Source organism: Phoxinus phoxinus, assembly GCF_949152265.1.
Source record: "Phoxinus phoxinus genome assembly, chromosome: 3".
Taxonomy (NCBI): domain Eukaryota; kingdom Metazoa; phylum Chordata; class Actinopteri; order Cypriniformes; family Leuciscidae; genus Phoxinus; species Phoxinus phoxinus.
In genome coordinates, this window is record NC_136878.1 from 34,312,460 (window position 1) to 34,332,092 (window position 19,633).

The 19,633-nt window shown below is 39.1% G+C and overlaps 1 protein-coding gene across 1 annotated transcript; it reads left to right on the forward strand.

The window, feature by feature from the left end:
* Positions 1-266: 266 nt before the first annotated feature.
* usp2b (ubiquitin specific peptidase 2b) lies at positions 267-13,630 on the forward strand. Its single transcript, XM_079608322.1, has 12 exons — positions 267-951; positions 5,713-5,763; positions 6,185-6,308; positions 6,431-6,542; positions 6,682-6,792; positions 7,580-7,644; positions 7,739-7,842; positions 7,947-8,024; positions 8,437-8,515; positions 8,660-8,767; positions 8,909-9,029; positions 11,937-13,630. Exons 1-12 carry the CDS (start codon positions 793-795, stop codon positions 12,019-12,021), a joined length of 1,197 nt encoding a protein of 398 aa, XP_079464448.1. The 5' UTR covers positions 267-792; the 3' UTR covers positions 12,022-13,630.
* Positions 13,631-19,633: the final 6,003 nt, after the last annotated feature.

The window sequence follows — 19,633 nt, forward strand, 5'->3', positions numbered from 1 at the left end:
TGTCTGACGTTTTGCAACCCAGATGTCATCACATGCTGACGTATACACACCAATTGTGTGATGATACAATTAATTGTCATGATGAGGGTTTGCATTTTATTACATTTTGTTTTATTTTGGTGATAACTCTCACCATGTGCTGCGTTTGCTTGTTGCATTTCTAAGACTGCAGCTTTTTAAAGGGATAGGTCACCCCACAAATGAAAATTATGTCATAATTTACTCACCCTCATGTCGTTCCAAACCCGTGAGACTTTTCTGACTACACGGACATGCTGCTGTCACAGATGAATGGGAAGGTCTTGTCCTCTGCTGGGTGACGTCAGGAGAGCCATGAGTCGTTTGGTGACGTCTCTCTCGTGCCGAGGGGGCGTGTGCTCGCCCGAGTAAAAGCAAACAGCACTCAGACTTTTCCATGATTGCTCTGCTGATATCTGACATTCAGCGCTCGCGCACCCGGACTACAGCCGGCTTAATACAGAACACCTGGACGGAATATTTAAGCGCGAGTCGATTTAGTACAATTCTGTATCTTTTTATCTATTGCAATATTTATTGCATGCGACCTGCGCGATACGTCCGCATTATTCGTTAATGTTAAGCTCTCGTGAGCCCAAGGACACTAGCCTACTGAGCACAAGAATATCACCTGAGGAATAGCCAACGAGGCACCATCAGAAAGACTGCAAGAATAAAAGAGGATCTTTACTGATACGCAGGAATACACTGGCTTTGGTGTTAAGTCATATTTAGACATTACGCCGTTTATTTCGCTAGTTTTCTCCAGTCATAATGCCGAGTATAAGACAGTCGTACACGGTCACTGTCCCAGAGGAACCGCCGGCTTCAGCTTTCCCCTTTATCAAACAGGATATGCGCAGAAAAAGTCCGACGATGTCTCGCTCTATGCTGGTGTCCACGTTTGTGGGGCTTCTTATTAACCAGGCAAAGGTAAGCCTAACTAGCAGTTCGTAAGTTATCATATCGACTTTATGTAGCATATGCGTCTACAATAGAGGTGAAACTAGTTAAGATCAGAGGAAGTATTTGAGAATATTTTGGCCATGAAAATTAACACTCAAAGTAGGCTACACCTAACACTCACAAACTCACGCTTCATTGCTTTTGTAGTGATGCAGACTTTACATGCCACATGTTTTCTCATCCTTTTTCCTACCTCAAATGGTAGTTTGGTAGTAGGTTATCTTTGAGTGTAAAATCACTGTGAATATCACCCATCAAAATCCCTATATAGCCCATATAGGGCTTTGTGAACTTTAAAAGTGAGCATGGCTCAATACGTCCTCACAATATTGATTTGTTTTTGGTATTGTTTATTTTAGGAAATGGTTGTATATCAACATAGGTGTTTTGCAATTTAGAACCCCCTGAGGAGATAAACACGACAACATATTTTAGAAAAGTACAAAATATTAGACAAAAAACAGAGACATCCCGAATGTGCTATATGGGTGAGACACATTATTGACTCTAATAATTGATGGAGATGTGAGAAAATTATAAGACGTAGCCTATCCTGAACAATAAGCAACAGTTGCATGCCATCTTTGCTCATATGAAGACAACTGAAATTATTATTTTATTCAGAATTTATTTTATGTAGGCCTACGTTAAATTCAGTCCATTAAATCTGATATGGTAGCCTATAGCCTATATCCACCCTGTGTTTTTAAGGTTTACCTTCTAGGGAACAAAGCACACTCACATTAGAAATATGCTTAGTCTATGTCTTAGCATTTAAAGAATTTGAGTCTTGCAGACTTGTTCCCCAATGTGTCTCAACAGAAGCGCATGTACAGATGCTTGGCTGCTATCTCTGACCTTGCCTAGTGACCAGCGTTCTCGCGTCCTGTAACATTTTTCAGTGTGTTTTCAAACTCATAATGCTGCTCGGTGCTTCATACGGAAGCTTTACGTTTGTCGCGTCGGTATCACTGCCAATAATATATAAATTATATAAATAATATATAATATACATGTAAATGTTCGAGGACTGTTACATAACTCCGGTCATTGTTTAGTTGCGTTTTAAGCCGCTGGCTTTGCGTTGAGCGACTGACGCCATCTACTTGCGCAGCTGTTGCGTCGCGCATATTCATGAGGAGTCAGGAAACCACTTAAGCACTGTTAATTAGAGTGTAGACTAAATTAAAACGGATGATATTGAGTCATCTGTGATGTAGACCTAGTTCAGGCTACATAACTGGCATGTCACCACCTCTTTGTGCTGTAAATATGTTTGTTGATCTTTCTAAATTACTATGGGCTATATTTAGCTCTGAAAGGCAAATTGTTTGGATGTCTGTTTTTCTGTGCCCGATTTGTCCTGTGCTACACATTCATACTAAGATGCCTCAATACTGAGCTAGATTCCATACGTTAAACAAAGGTTGTTGTCATGTTGTAAATAGCACATATTACCAACGATTCCAATATGCTGTTTCCCTTGTAAATTATGACAGCTTTACATTTTTATGCATGAGTAAAAATAAATTATTAAAATATCTTGAAAATATTAACTTTTTATTAACATTTTTACCCAATAGAGTAGGCTACTATTAGATGTAAAATGGTACTGAAAATGTGTTAGCCTATTTCTTACACAATAAATACGGTTGCAAAGCAGATTTAACCAAAAGAATGTTGCAAGAAGGACAGATTAAAACTCATAAATAAATAATGTTTTGACAAAAAAAAAAAATATATATATAGGCCTATATATATAGGCTATATAGATACACATTATATTATTTGTTTTTATGTGTTAGTGTTAAAACTATGGCTGTAAATATATTGATAATGATTGATCTAATGATTTCTGACCAGTCTTAGAAAGAGCGAAAAACTAACTCAAATTCTGTAAATAATATTAAGTTTATCACCTTTATTTTCTCTGAATTTTCAGTGGATCCCCAAGAACCCCTAGTTTGAAAACCCATAATACAGAAACAGTTAATGGCAGTGAATAATCCATAAGATTAAGAATCCATTTAAAATGGTTATGTGGCTTTTAATGATGGGAAAACCTAAAGCCTTATTTGCAGTATTTTACAACAACACAGTTCAAGGGGCTTAACATAAATTATTCGAGTGATGATGACCACATTACCCAGTGTAACCAGTGTTTGTTATGCAACAGTGAAAAATCAGAACATAACATTATGTAATATTGGACAAATGGACTCCTAAGTAAGCCATGCCTTTCTGAAGGAATGTGTGTTATCTGTGTATCTAGCGATTACATTCCAAGAATTGCCAAAGGTCCTGTTCTTCACATGCCTGTGACCTTACACAAAATCTCTATCCTGCCCATCTAGATTGTCAATCATTTTCAAGATAACAATGAAATGAAATGGCGTGGCTTATCATCAACATTGGTTGAGATTAGGTTACGGCAATAAGTTCCTTCCAGGTGTCCCAACTTGTCCCAAATGTGTCCTTTATTTTTGAACAGTATACACTGAAATATGGGACAAATTTTACCTGCTATAAACTGTTTACAAATGTGTCTAAAATAATCAAGGACACAAATAAAGGATGTTGAAAAGATACATAAATGCACATTAAGTTATAAAAGAACTGAGCCTCTGGAGTCTGCTTGAATAAAATGTGTCTCAGTATGTGCATGTGACCAGCCTTTTGGCATCAGAGCACATTGAGTTCTTATGTTGGTGACAGCCATGGCTTCCAGAAACTAAGGTCAGGACACACTGTTCCTACTCACTCGCTTTTAACTCGCGCCAGCCAATTAACTCGCAGCCCTCCGAAGATCTTTGAAGAGACAGCCAGTGTGAGATCCCGCAGCCCTCTTGTTACCCAATCGCTTTCGAGGCAGAACTCCTTGCGCTTACCGTACCCATGGCTGCTGCTGGGTGCTGGCTGTTGTCATACCAATCTGTTTGGTTTAAGGGCTGGGTGTGAAAGCCAGAGACCGGCTCAGCAGCGGAGTGAGGCCTTGGACCATCTGTTCCCCCTCTCTCATTTTCTTTGGGGAAGAAAAAGCTTTTCAGATGTTTGGATGAATATATGAATAAGAGAAAAACTCCTGGGATAAGTCGCAGCTGAACATGTTTGAACCTGATGTGTCTGTCCTCCTCAGAGATGCAAATAGAAGGTGTTTGATTGGTGCACTTCATTACTTTTAATTGAAGTGTATTCTGATCTGTCCGAACATTTTGTGTCAGTGATGGTATCAGATACTTAGATATATACTGGTACTGAATGATTCATTTAAACGATAGCATTTACTTCAAAGATACTTCAAGATGTATCAAGAAAACCATCATAATAGCATTGGACTGTTTAGTAGTGGTCAGTTACACCTCTTATTTAACAAAATTGTAATCGGTTTGTGAGATTTATGCCACTGCTCTGGATGTATGGATGGATTGGTATATCACACCAGTGTAAAATATGTGATACACTCAACATGCTATACAGTTCTGTCACACACTGTACAGTCAATTACTCACTCATCCATAGAGAGCATACCAATACCACAATCTTTAGCTTTTGAATGATTTCAAGCAGTGTTATTTTTGTATTTATATACTATTATAACATTGATTTATTTTTAGCTTTTTATTTTTGTAAAATTTTAGTCATTTTGTTTGTTTTTTATCTAATTAATTGATTATTATTAATTATTATTCATTGATTTATAATAGATTTAGTTTTAGTTAGCTGTAACAACTCTAATTTCAAGGCTGCCTAACACACCAGCAACTTTCATATTTTGAATCTCAGTCACACACACACTTTCTCAAACAGTCGCAGACTTTAAAATCACCTGTCCGAGGGGATGTTTGCAAATTTGGACTAGTTATTGTGTCACTGCAATCAGTGGATGACGCACATGAGAATGAGCACTGCTATTTCCAGGCCTTGATATCACTGATTTCGGAGTGTCTCAGTTTCATGCGTGAGATTCATACAGAGTAACTGCTTGACGCATTGTTCGTGATCTCTGGAGCGCTCCGTGTTATGCCATGGTCAACAGGCTGAGCACTTATGTCGAGAATATCAAACATGTGAAATCGTCATCATCATCATTCCCAGCTGTCTGAATTTTGATTGGTGAAACAGTCTCCTCTGCAATATTTTCATATATCACTTACAGTAAAATTGACCAGACAGTGATGTTTCATCCCTAGTTCAATAAATTACTTAAAGTTGTTTTTGTTGTGGTGTGGCAGATGGGCATAATTTGTTTGTGTCAAGTCTTCAACAGCAGGGGTCTCTGTCTAAATCTGCTAACATGCCATTTAATAACCCAGAGAGAAAGCGTTGGTTAGCTCGCACAAATCTGTCCTCAAAACTATATAATAATACTGAAAAATAATACCGTATAGACTCATTATACAGCATTATACAGCACAGTACAGTATGCTGTTATGTAATTTTATATCAGCAGAAACACTTTTAATTCTTTTTTGTGGCATGCATGCAATGAAAATAATTCTATTAGACATAATTCTCTTTTTAAACATGCACTTTCACTTCACTGTCAGTATCAGTGCCAAACAAATGACGTGGCCTGAGTGAGTCATGTGCTTTAGTCATATTTAAATTTATTCAAATATGTTTTTGTATAACTCAAGTGCTGTTAACCCTTTTGTTATACTAGTATACTAGTATATTGTTATACTAGTATTTTGTTATACTAACCCTCTTGCCGTTTTTCTCTTGCAGAACTCAAAGAATGCTCAGGGTCTGGTGGGCCTCAGGAATCTAGGAAATACTGTAAGTATTTCTCAGTATGGTTCCATTTATAGTTCATGCAAAAAAAGAGATTCTGTCAATATTTACCTGCCTTTATGCCAATTCAAACTTCCATCTGTGGAACATAAAAGATGTTTTGAAGAACTGAATATGTGTATGTTTTTGTGTGCACTGTTCCTTTAAAGTCGACATACACACAATCTATTTTGCAAATGCAGTTTATACATGTATGTTTCATTTTTAAAAATGACTTCGTAATTTTGGATCTTTTTCAATAATCCGTTGCACGTGGATGTATGTCAGAAATACACACAAAAAAGATCTGTTGCTACTTCTGTTTTGTTATGACTAAATATTTCAGTGGAATATTGTTCCTATGTACTATGTACTATGTTTACGGAGTAACCATCTCATTTGCCTTTTGTTGAATGTGTCTCTGCAGTGTTTCATGAACTCCATTCTGCAATGTCTAAGCAACACTCATGACCTGAGGGACTACTGTCTGCGTAACTCGCACCGCACTGACCTCAACAACAACTGCAGGGCCAAAGCTGCGCTGATGGAGGGTAAGAGACGCATTTACCAGTTCATATAGTAGAGCATTCGTTTTTATCATGCATACCAGGCAGCTTTGGGTCCTGTGTTAGTCAAATGTCTGCCTACAGTATGTGTGTGTTTCTGTTTTCAGAGTTTGCCAAGCTCACTCAGACTCTTTGGACATCTGCTAGCAGTGAGGCCATCAGCCCTTCTGACTTCAAAATGCAGATCCAGAAATATGCCCCTCGATTCGTTGGTTACAAGTAAGTTACATCTACAGTAAAACATTTTGTATTATGTTAACATCATATTTTACTTGTTTTCTTCAATATGTAGTTTTGAATTAGCTGAAACTCGCCCTTAAAAATATACTTTCTTTCCCTTCTGTTTTCTGTCGTGTAGTCAGCAGGATGCTCAGGAGTTCTTGCGGTTTCTCCTGGATGGGCTCCATAACGAAGTAAACAGAGTGATAGTGAAACCCAGAACCAGCATGGAGGACTTTGATCACTTCTCGTACGTAGATACACCAAGCAGGTTCTAAAAACCCTCCCATCATGTTTGTTGTTAAAAAAATAAGCCAACTTATAAGACTTAATTTTAGACAAGTTCTAAGGCAGCATCACGTGTATCGTTTCACCGTGAAGTCGATCCCAGAATGCATTGCACCATGTAAGCTCAGCAAAAAAAGTTTAGATTAAAAAAAAATGCTTTTCATTTGAACTTTCTATTCATCAGAAAATCCAGGACAAATGTATCATGGTTTCTACAAAAATATTAAGCAGCACAACTGTTTTCATTGTTGATATTAATAAGAAATGTTTCTTGAGCATCAAATCAGCATATTAGGATGATGTCTGAAGCATAATTTGTTTCTTAATAAAAAACTATTTTAAATTGTAATAATATCTCTCATTATCACTGTTGCAATTTAGAAATAGCAGAAACTGCGCAGAACACTATTTGTGTGGAGCATGAAGTTGATGCTTGCGTAGAATGTTTCTGTGTGGGGGTCGAGGGAGCTCATTAGGTTTTGGTTTAGAGTCCCCGAAAAAGAATAATCTCTGCACTGAAATTTTAGCCATGGCCTCAGGAAAGCTAATAATATATTTCTAAACAGATTTAGACAGGATTGGCCTCTTGGAACATATTTATACTGCTTTGTTTCGGTTTTGTGCTGTAATATGATGTGGTGATTGATCTAACAGATGAATCACATGTGGTGTGTGGTTTAACTGTTGCAATCTGACAGTAATAGTGAGAAGTCTGTCTGGAGTCTTAAAAAAATGTGTTTTATCTACAGGGATGACGAGAAAGGCAAGAGAATGTGGAACAAGTACCTGGAGAGTGAGGACAGCAAAGTAGTCGGTGAGTTGACCTGCTATATTAACAACGGCTACAGTCTTGCTGTGTGTGTGTTCCCTGCTCTGGTTATAAAGTGTGTGTTTTTTTTTCTTCACAGATCTGTTTGTTGGTCAGCTGAAAAGCTCATTGACGTGCAGCGAGTGTGGCTTCTGCTCAACTGTGTTTGATCCGTTCTGGGATCTGTCCTTGCCTATCACTAAGGTGAAGACTGTCACACTCAAATACAAGCTTATTGACATGGCAGCATGTTTGTGTAAACGTGCGTGTTTCATTTGGTTGTTGTTTTTATTTTTTCGTTTCCTTAGACTTCAGGAGAAGTGAGTTTGATCGATTGTCTTCGACTTTTCACCAAGGAGGATGTGCTAGATGGAAATGAGAGACCAGTAAGTATACATTTTACTAATATATATATATATATATATATATATATATATATATATATATATATATATATATATATATATATACATACATACATACAGTATATATGGTAACACTTCACAATAAGGTCCCAGTTAATGCATTAACTAACAATGAGCATCACATTTGTTACAGTATTTCTTAATCTTCGTTAACATTAGTTAATACAAAATTGTTGTTGTCAATTCATCCATTAAGTTATATAAACAGATATCTTTTAATTGTAATAATGTATTTGTAAAAGTTGAAATTGATGTTAACTGAGATTAAGAAATGTTTTCAAAGTATTTTTATTTTAATTTCATGTTAATTAATGTAGTTAGTTAAGTAATATATAATATTTAGACATACCCTAACCTCTCTTTTTTCATGCAGACATGCCACAGATGTAAATCCAGAAGGAAATGCACAAAAAAATTTACCATTCAGAAATTTCCTAAAATCTTGGTGCTTCGTATCCTTTTTAAACAAAACCACAATACAAAGAATTGCATTATTTATTACTATCATGTATTGATGAATTAAATACGTAACATCAGTTATGGATTGGATAAAAAGCGGCATGTATTTGTTTGCCCTTGACTCATAACTATCTCAGATCTGAAGCGTTTCTCTGAGTGTCGCGTGAGAACCAGCAAACTCTCCACCTTTATAAACTTCCCCCTTAAAGAGCTGGACCTCAGGGAATTTGCCTCCGATAACAGTGGTGAGTTCTGCATCATCATTTATGGCACCTGTATTCTATACAGTTGTTAAAGCAATACAGTTTTTACTGTAGCTCCAGGATAATTGTGTTTAATTGTTGTTGTTTCTCTTTTCTTATATCGATCCTGCTCTCTACTCACAGTAAATGCAGTCTATAATCTGTATGCTGTGTCCAATCACACTGGTACATCTTTGGGTGGCCATTACACAGCATATTGCCGCAGTCCCTGTACAGGAGAATGGTACACGTACAATGACTCCAGGTAATTAGACATGACAAAATGTAAAAAAAAACCAAATAAAAAGAGGTTTGTGCAGTAAGATTATAACAGAGTTATTCCTACAGTTTGGTGGATTTTATGTCCCTATGAAACAATACTGCATATTATACATAAAATGTTATTTAACTTTACTGCTGCATGGTTTTCCATGTATAGAAATACCCCAATTAACACAATTTCATAATGATTAGTACTTAAGAATATTGTTTTGCTGCTCTTGTCAGACAAATTCCCATATCCCGATTCACGCTTTCTCCACTTCACTTTGGGAAAAGTTTACATATATATTTCTAAATTTCTAAATATATTTACTTATTCTCTCTGACATAAAATAACATTTATTGTGATACATATTTGAATGTGTAAAATCATTAAATTAGTTTATGTCCCTCAAACTCAAGTCCATCCTCTTACATTGGTGCTATTTGCCCTTTAAAATCTTAAGAGTATGCCCTAAATATTGTCTTGCTAGAAGTAACATCATTTTTTGGAGGGAAAATAAGATCTAAGAATCAGTCTTAAACTTGTCTCTCTTTTCCTCAATCTAGGTGATGTTAAGCGTAAAATATGTTAAACATAAAACATAACATGTCCATCCTGTTGTGTCAATTTATAAATGAAAATACAAAAGAAAATTGATTCCTAAATTCTTCATTTGCTAGCCTGTTGTTCTTTCCTAGCTAGTAATAGACTTTATTAGCTTAAAACGTCCACCCTGTTATACATTGCATTGTAAACATGTCCTGTAACAGGATTGACAAATGCCATAGAATGTTGCTGTGAAATTTGAAATATTTGGTCAGGATTATTATGTTATATTAGCCTGAGCTTTACCAGTGTGTATGTATGATAGACAGACATTTTCTACCTCTGAGAAGACTTAAGAATAATTGAATTGTAAAAATGTTTTCAACAAACCTGCTCAGTCCATAATCCACCAAATTGTAGGAATGACCCAACTAAGCATGTGCATTACTGTTTTAATCTTATTTTTTTACCTAACATAGATCTGTATTTAACAGCATTATAGGCTATAGTGTAATTAGTATGTGCAATGGCTACAAAAAGTATTTGGACATTTAAGTCGCTTTAGAAGTCTTTAGATATCATATTATATACAGTCATGGCCAAAATTGTTGGCACCCCTGGTAAATATGATCAAAACTGGCTGTAAAAAATAAATCTGCATTGTTTATCCTTTTGATCTTTCATTCAAAAAATTGCCAAAATTCTAACCTTTCATTGAAGCAAGAGAATTGAAAGTGGGGCTAAATCACATTATGAAATAAATGTTTTTCTCCAAAACACGTTGGCCATAATTATTGGCACCCTTTTATTAAATACTTTTTGCAACCTCCTTTTGCCAAGATAACAGCTCTGAGTTTTCTCCTATAATGCCTGATGAGTTTGGAGAACACCTGACAAGAGATCAGAGACCATTCCTCCATACAGAATCTCTCCAGATCCTGCAGATTCCCAGATCCATGTTGGTGCTTCTTCTCTTCAGTTCAGCCCACTCATTTTCTATAGGGTTCCGGCCAGGGACTGGGATGGCCATTGCAGATCTTGGTTTTGTGCTCAGTGACCCATTTTTGTTTTGATTTTGATATTTGTTTTTGGATCACTGTCCTGTTGGAAGATCCAAACATGGCCCGTTATAAGATTTCTAGCCCCGGCTGTTAGGTTTCGATTTTTTATCTGTTGGTATTTGATCCAATCCATGATGCCATGTATCTGAACAAGATGTCCAGGACCTCTGGCAGAAAATGAGGCCCACAGCAGTAAAGATACAGCAGAGTATTTCATTTTACACATGGGGTACTTTTTTATCCCTGTGTGCACCAAACCCATCTTAAGTGTTTGCTGCCAAAAAAGCTATTTTTTTGGTTCCTCTGTCCATAGAACGTTTGAAAAGTACCTGACACTACTGGCACTTCAAACGGGACGGGTTCTATGGTCAGATGAAACAAAAAAATAGCTTTTTTGGCAGCAAACACTTAAGATGGGTTTGGTGCACACAGGGATAAAAAAGTACCCCATGTGTAAAATGAAATACTCTGCTGTATCTTTACTGCTGTGGGCCTAATTTTCTGCCAGAGGTCCTGGACATCTTGTTCAGATACATGGCATCATGGATTGGATCAAATACCAACAGATAAAAAATCAAAACCTAACAGCCGGGGCTAGAAATCTTATAACGGGCCATGTTTGGATCTTCCAACAGGACAGTGATCCAAAAACAAATATCAAAATCAAAACAAAAATGGGTCACTGAGCACAAAACCAAGATCTGCAATGGCCATCCCAGTCCCTGGCCTGAACCCTATAGAAAATGAGTGGGCTGAACTGAAGAGAAGAAGCACCAACATGGATCTGGGAATCTGCAGGATCTGGAGAGATTCTGTATGGAGGAATGGTCTCTGATCTCTTGTCAGGTGTTCTCCAAACTCATCAGGCATTATAGGAGAAAACTCAGAGCTGTTATCTTGGCAAAAGGAGGTTGCAAAAAGTATTTAATAAAAGGGTGCCAATAATTGTGGCCAACGTGTTTTGGAGAAAAACATTTATTTCATTATGTGATTTAGCCCCACTTTCAATTCTCTTGCTTCAATGAAAGGTTAGAATTTTGGCAATTTTTTGAATGAAAGATCAAAAGGATAAACAATGCAGATTTATTTTTTACAGCCAGTTTTGATCATATTTACCAGGGGTGCCAACAATTTTGGCCATGACTGTATGTATTTTTGTTTAACATATATTTTGTTATGAACATATCTATACTGTATATATATATATTTGATTTAAAAAATACAATGAAAAAAAAGTAATATTGTGAAATATTATTATTACAATTTCAAAAACGTTTAAAATAAATAATTTCTTTTTCAGGGTGAGCCCCATGTCATCCAGTCAGGTGCGCAGCAGCGATGCATATGTGCTGTTCTATGAATCGGCGACCTCTTCACGCATGTGATTATCAAACGGACAAGCCCTTGAATAAAATAAAACCTTTTGCTGCTGTTGAACTACATATTGGTCAAGGTCTACATGCTTGGAGGACTATGGGACTCTATCCCAGGCCTATTAACCATGGCCAAAGACACACTGGAATTAGATTATGGTCGTGGCTTGTGAAGTGGAATGAAGCCTGGGATGAGTTTTTTTCCAAGCGCAGATTGAGCTTCATCATAAGGGCTCCTCCATCCATCACTCCCCTTGAAAGAGGCTGCTGCTCTGTGGATGGATTTAACAAACTGAAACGGACAAAGACAGACAGAGAAACATGAACTACTACCTCTCTTGAATGAGCAGGACTGCGTGTGCGTGTGTGTGTGTGTGTGTGTGTGTGTGTGTGTGTGTGCGTGTGTCAGTCTCCAGACTGATACTGTAGGACTCTATGCACTGTGTAACTGGAGCCGTCCGGGTCTACAAGCAGTCACCACGACTCAAACAATCCCCATCCGTTATTTAATTTATTAACATGAGTTCAATGTTTTACTTAATTTCATACTAATTACTACTAATTTAAACAAGAGGTCATCTTGCTGAAGAACCATATAGGTCAACAGGTTAAATGATGCGTGGATTGTTCAATGGATTGTTTACTAGTTCGAGCAAATATGTTTTTCAAGCCATGTCTCTGCTTTGCTTGATTTGCTTATTTTCAACAGAATATGCACATTGGAAGGGCTTAGTTTTACACTAATGCATGACTGTGCCCTTTCCAAAAACCCTCACCATTACAGAGAAGATTGTATGACTTCCCCCTGGTGGCCGGAAGATGTAAAACCGAAAAGAAAAACCTTGGACCCTTTTCATTGACAGTGATGAGACATTTACACAGTTATGAATGAACATCATACATTTTTTGTATTTTCATAATGTTTTTAATTAATGTACATGTATAACACTATACTTTGTGTTATATTACCTTGGCACTGAATTACAGAAAACTGGTTAATGCTGTTGCGAGGGTCTTTCTAAAACAACAATCGAGGGAATAACAGCAACATTTCTAATCTTTTGGAAAGTCATAGAAATGCTTTCATGGATTTTTCTTTTGCTATTGGGGCAAATGGGAACTTAAAAAAAATATTGTATTTTACGGTCACCACTATAGAAGTTTACCCAACCATGCCTTTCGCTTCTGAGAACCCCAGAAATGTGAAAAGGGTCCATGGAAATTCATCTCCAGAAGAATTATTCCCTCTTTAGGCATTTGCGAACTCAATGTTTTCCTCCAGGGGCAATACCAGATTTGAAAGACGCCTTAATATGTTTGTCCGGGACTACAATATCAAGTTTAATTTGAGAATGAGTCTTCATTTAGCAGAAAGCCACCAGGAGGGCGTATGTATGTGTCCTGTGCGCCTTTATGTATTATTTCTTTATTTATGAAGTGAATGTTGTGAATGTAGCTTATTATTGTGCTTGAACCAGACAATGTTTTTTTCTACCGAGAGATTTTAAATGAGTGGTAATATTGTGTCTGAAATGTGACTGTAGTGTAACTCATATCAAGAGGTCTTTGCTTTAAAAAAAAAAAAAAAAAAAAGGAAATATGAATAAAAGCAGATGTCTACATGAGTAATTATGAATGGTCTGCATTACTTCATTAGAATATGCATATAGTGATTATGAATTATAGTACTCCAGAAATGGCCTATACAAATAGAGAATGTGATAAGATGTGCCAGTGGGTAAGCTGTGTGTCACGATCCCCTTCTTCCTCCTCATCATCATAATCATCTTCTTCTTCAATGAGTTTTAACCGTAGCTTGGATCATTTATGTTGCACTACTGCCATCTTCTGGAGTTAACTAACTCCTACACACAGCAATGTGTAAAGCCCTCGTCATTAGACTTGTAATTATTAGAAAGCAGAACAGATATTCCCTTCCTTGTTTTCTTCCACTACATTCCAGTATGTCCTTTAGTCCACGCTAGACCTATACTTTCCATATTTTTAATCATGTCCTCTCTCTGTTTCATATTTTCTGCAATTAACAATCACATGCTCTACTGTTTCTGGGGTTTGACAATCCTTGCCGAATCCAGTTTCCCCATAATATGGAGTGTGCTATTTAATTTACTGTGTCCTATTCTTAATCTGTTCATGGTTGTTTCCTCTCTTCTGTTTCCCCTTTTGCTTTCCACAACACCAACTTTTTATTTTATTTTATCAAATACATGTATTCTGCCATTCTTTGATAACTTTTTCCCAAACAATATTCTCACCTTCTGGTCGTGAAGGCCTGATGTCCGTGTCTATCATTTATTTTTTCAAAGCTTGTTTGGCTAATTTGTCAACTCATTAATTTCTCATTATTCCTTTATCATGTGCAGGGATCAAAATGAATGCAACCTTATACCATTCTGGTTAGTTTTTGAATGGATAGCCTACTCATTATTTCATAAAATAACTAATTATTTCTGAAATAATATTTCTGATCATACTACACAAAGCAGAGACTGAATCAAGTCTACAACTAAGAACTTTGTCTAACTCTGTTCAACCAATTCTACAGCTATGCAGTTCAACAGTATGCACACTCTTTGTACACAAATTATTTGCAGTCTGCTTGCATATCTCATATCCCTGGCTGAAAATTACTACTGCAGAGCCTGTGTTTACTGAGTTTGGGTCTTTTGAGCCATCTTTAAAAATATGCTTATCATAACTAATAAACCCATTCACCAAATCAGCAAGGTTGCCTGGGTTTTCCTTTTTTTATAAAGTACTTAAAGTGTTTTCTGTCCCCTTTGTTCCAGTGTTCCTTGTTACCACGTTTGTTCCCCTTCATATAATGTCTATGATTTGTTCCCATAGTCACTATTGTTAGTTTTTCATGAAAATAAACAACCTTCACCTGTCCCTTGTCAGTGCCTCATAATCTTAACCCCAGTGTTTTCCCTTGTCCATGGTCACATTTTCTGCAATGATGAACTTTAAAAATGCAGGAGAGTATAGGATCCAATTGCCGTAATAGCATTTATTAAAATAAAATATTAAAATAACCAAAAACACAGGAGCAGAACATCTATGAAAACAATAATGAAGCATGCCAACAAACAACCATGAAGGACAGGACCTGACAAACAGGAATCACAGAGGTTTAAATACACAAGGGCTAACAATATAACAAGACACCCCTGGGAACAATGAAGACTAATGAACGGGAAACCAATCAACAAAAAGGACTACAGAACCTAACATAAACAATGAACATAAGGAATATAATTATAATTATAATTATTCTCTGCTGCATTAATTTCCTGTTATCACTGTAAAGCTACTTTTAAACAATCTGTATTGTAAAAAGCGCTATATAAATAAAGGTGACTTGACTCTGACTTGAACATAAGACAGGGGAACACAGGCCAGGATCATGACATTGTGTCGCCCTATTAATGTAAGAAACAATTTATTGTTATTATGGAAATCTTTGACTACTGAATGATAGTGTACAGCAAAACAAGACTTTGATACATTATGCATGTTTGCATAAGCAACTAAAAGTAAATTGGATGATATTATCTATCTATCTATCTATCTATCTAATCACCTAATTAAATTAAACACAGAAAAAAAAAGGAACAGAAAATAGCCCTATATTCAAATAATATTAAACATCAATATACACTAAAAAAATGCTGGGTTGTTTCAACCCAATTTTGGGTAAAATATGGACAAACCCAGCAGTTGGGTTGAATTTTTAAAATTACATTTTTAACCCAACGTTTGGGTTTGTCCATATTTTACCCAAAATTGGGTTGAAACAACCCAGCATTTTTTAGAGTGTATCAATAATCAATACAATTTTTTTTTTTTTACTAATTATCGAAATAAAGTATAGTCCTACAAAGCTATTATTACCAGAGCATGTGATCAGAGCAGATCATTTTACCATTGTTGCCCAGCATGGCTATACCAGCTCAGTAGGGCTATTACAAACAGAAATCTACTACTGAGAAAGTTCATGTTATTTGAGCGGACTTTTCTTTTCCAGTGCGTGATCGGTACATGATTGGGGCGTTTGGGCTGTGAACAACAGAGCAGAACGCGCAGCGCAAACACGGAGAGGAACATTGAGCAGAGAGCACAGCGCGCCTACACACACACACACACACACACACACACACACACACACACACACACACACACACACACACACACACACACACACACACACAGAGCGGCGCACACACAGAGCGGAAAAGACCCGCTCGTAAAACTACTCTGTTACTATTGTAACCTCGGTTCCCTGAGAGTAGGTGACAAGTATTGCGTAGCTATACGCAGTGGGGACACTCATTTCCTCAGATTTATTGAAGCTTAAAATGTAAAGCGCATTGCAGCTGCACAGCGAGCAAAGTGAGAGACTGGCTCACTCATTGGCTGTGATGCAGCAACTGCACATCCAATGGCGAATGCGCCTCTCAGGCGCCAATCAGCTCAGAGCGCCAACATACGTCAGAGACCGCCAAATAGGGCAAGGCAGAGCCTATAAATGAGCCATAAATTCACCATTATAGCAGGTTAAGATGAGCCAGTGAGATGGCATCCGCTATCCATCTGGACAGCCTCTGCTTTGTGAAAGGGGACCCTTTGGATCGTCCACCGAAGCAGACAAAGAGCTGTTCTGACTGTCTATAGGACTGCAGAGTGCTCCAAATAGAACTTTGGGGTGCTCCAAATAGAACAGGGGTGGTGATGGCGCAATGGATAAGACACATGCCTTTGGTGTGAGAGACCCGGGTTCGAATCCACTGTGAGACACCAATGTGTCCCTGAGCAAGACACTTAACCCCTAGTTGCTCCAGAGGCGTGCGACCTCTGACATATATAGCAATTGTAAGTCGCTTTGGATAAAAGCGTCAGCTAAATGAATAAATGTAAATGTAATGTAAACTTTAGAACCCTAACGGGGCAAAGTAAATTAGCCTCCCTATCCCCATCGGAAGGGGGAAGAGCCAACAGTGTAATAACTTGTGCTCTAAACGGTGTAGAGGGCACCTTGGGCACATAGCCGTGTTTGGGTTTCAGAGTGACTTTGGAAGTGTCTATCTGAGCACCAGCCGGAGAACACTGACCACTTCAGGGTGTAGAGGCACCTGGTAGATGGGGCTCTAGCCTCCAAAATTGTGTTTAGGACCTTCTCATTGAGGTCCCGGGGTACCCGTTGAGGAGCCACACATGTAGGGCCCATGAGTCGGGACGGGGGTGCCAGATCGTCCCGTTCGCCTGTGTGAGGAGATCTTTCCTCAGTAGGACAGGCCATGGGACTTTTCCGCCATCTGAACCAGTTCTGGGAACCATGGTCTGGTTTTCCAGAGAGGGGCCACTAGGAGGACTGGGCATCCGCTCTCCCTCACCCGTTTGATGACCTGGAGAATCATGGAAACAGGGGGAAACGCATACAGGGGGCGACTGGCCCAAGGATGGCCTAAGGCCCTGTTCTTCGAAAAGAACGCTGCGCAGTGAGTGTTGTTTCCTGAGGCAAAAAGGTTGATTTTGGCCTCGCCGAAAACACTCCATATCAGACGAACCGTCTGAGGGTTTAGAGACCACTCGCCTAGGGGAGTGTTGTCTCGAGAAAGCATATCCAAACCCAGATTCTGAATGCCTGGGATATGTGCAGCTCTCAGAGAGCTCAAGTTGACTTGTGCCCACAGAAGTAGGTCTCTCGCCACGGAGTACAGGTAGCCCGACCTGAGATCGCCCTGGCGATTGATGTATAACACCACCGACGTGTTGTCCGTGTGGACTAAGACTTGGTGTCCTTTGAGGTCCGACAGGAATGTTTTTAGGGCCAAACAAACTGCTGTCATTTCCAGGCAGTTGATGTGTAAGCTCCGCTCCGTGCTCGACCAGAGGCCGGAGACAGGCTTGCCCTCGTGCAACGCACCCCAACCTTGGTTGGAGGTGTCTGAAGACCACTTTCCTTCTGGAGGCCACTCCCATGGTCACACCCTCTTGGTACCAGCCCTGAGCCTGCCAGGGAATCAGGGCACGCAAACAGCCGTGATTCACTGTAATGCGCATGCTGCCCGACTGCCATGCATGGGCTGGCATGCGACATTTGAGCCAGTGCTGGAGCAGGCGCATATGCAGTTGTCCCATATGGAGTACTGGCGATGCGGCTGCCATGAGACCGAGAAGTTTCTGAAACTCTGAGGCGAGTGCATGCGCCCATCTTGAAGGAGGCTGTTAGCCGTTGTATAGAGAGCGCGCGCTCTGGTGTGAGCCGCGCTCTCATAGTTGTGGAGTCGATAACTGTGCCCAGAAAGATCACATTCTGGCTGGGTGTTAGTTTGCTCTTGGATAAATTGATCTCGAGTCCCAGGCACTGAATCAAATCCCTGTGAATCAACAGTTCGGATCGCGACTGTGCCAGAACCAGCCAGTCGTCGAGATAATTCAGCAGGCGCACGCCCTGATGTCTCAGGAGAGAAAGTGCCGTGTCCATGCACTTCGTAAATGTACGGGGTGCTAAGGACAGGCCAAACGGTAGAACTGTGAATTGATAAGCCCGCCCCTTGACGGCGAATCTCAAGAATGGCCTGTGATGAGGGGCTATCTGGATGTGAAAGTACGCGTCTTTCAGATCCACAGTGAAAAACCAATCCCCTGGGTGAACCTGCGCGACGATTTGATTGATAGTTAACATTTTGAACGGCCGTCTCATGTGGGCTTTGTTCAAATGTCTTAAATCTAGTATGGGTCTGATCCCGCCGTGTTTCTTTGGAACTAGAAAATAACAGCTGTAAAACACTGAGTGTTTTAGTACAGGGAGGGGGGACCAACTCTATTGCCCCTTTTGCTAACAGATTCTGTAATTCATGTGACACACGCTGCTTCTCACCGAAGTTTCGAGAACCGCCTGAAACTTTGGGGGTCTGCGAGCGAATTGGAGCGAGTAGCCTCGCTTTATTCTGTTTATAACCCAACTCGACACACCGGGAATGGTTTGCCAGGCCAGGGCCTTTGTGGCTAGGATTTGACACGGTGGGACGGGCCACCTAACACAGGGGAGGTTGTGATTTGTGCACATACTTAGTGTTTGTTTGTCTGAAAAGTTGGTCCGTCTGCGAAAACAGGACCGGTGATGGTGTTAGAGCGGAGAAAAACTTCGAAGTTGAGAAAATCTGCTATAATGGCGCATTTTGGGCTCAGGCTCTGCCTAGCCCTATTTGGCGGTATCTGAGGCGCCTTCGCTATTGGATGTACAGTTGCTGCATCACAGCCAATGAGTGAGCCAGTCTCTCACTTTGCTCGCTGTGCAGCTGCAATGCGCTTTACATTTTAAGCTTCAATAAATCTGAGGAAATTAGTTTTCCCACTGCGCATAGCTACGCAATACGAAGTGACCGTTCTCGAAAGGGAACCTGATCGCTGAACATATTTTCGGCCTTTTTTTCTCTGGTATTTGAATTCAGCTTTGCTAATTGTACGCTGTGTTACCAAAAAGCCACATCTTTGTTTTGTCAAATGCGCCATCAGGGGCCTGTTTCAATAAGGAGGTTCAACCAACTCGGAGTTAAAACTTGAACTCTGAGTTGACTTACCCTGAGATGGGAAACTG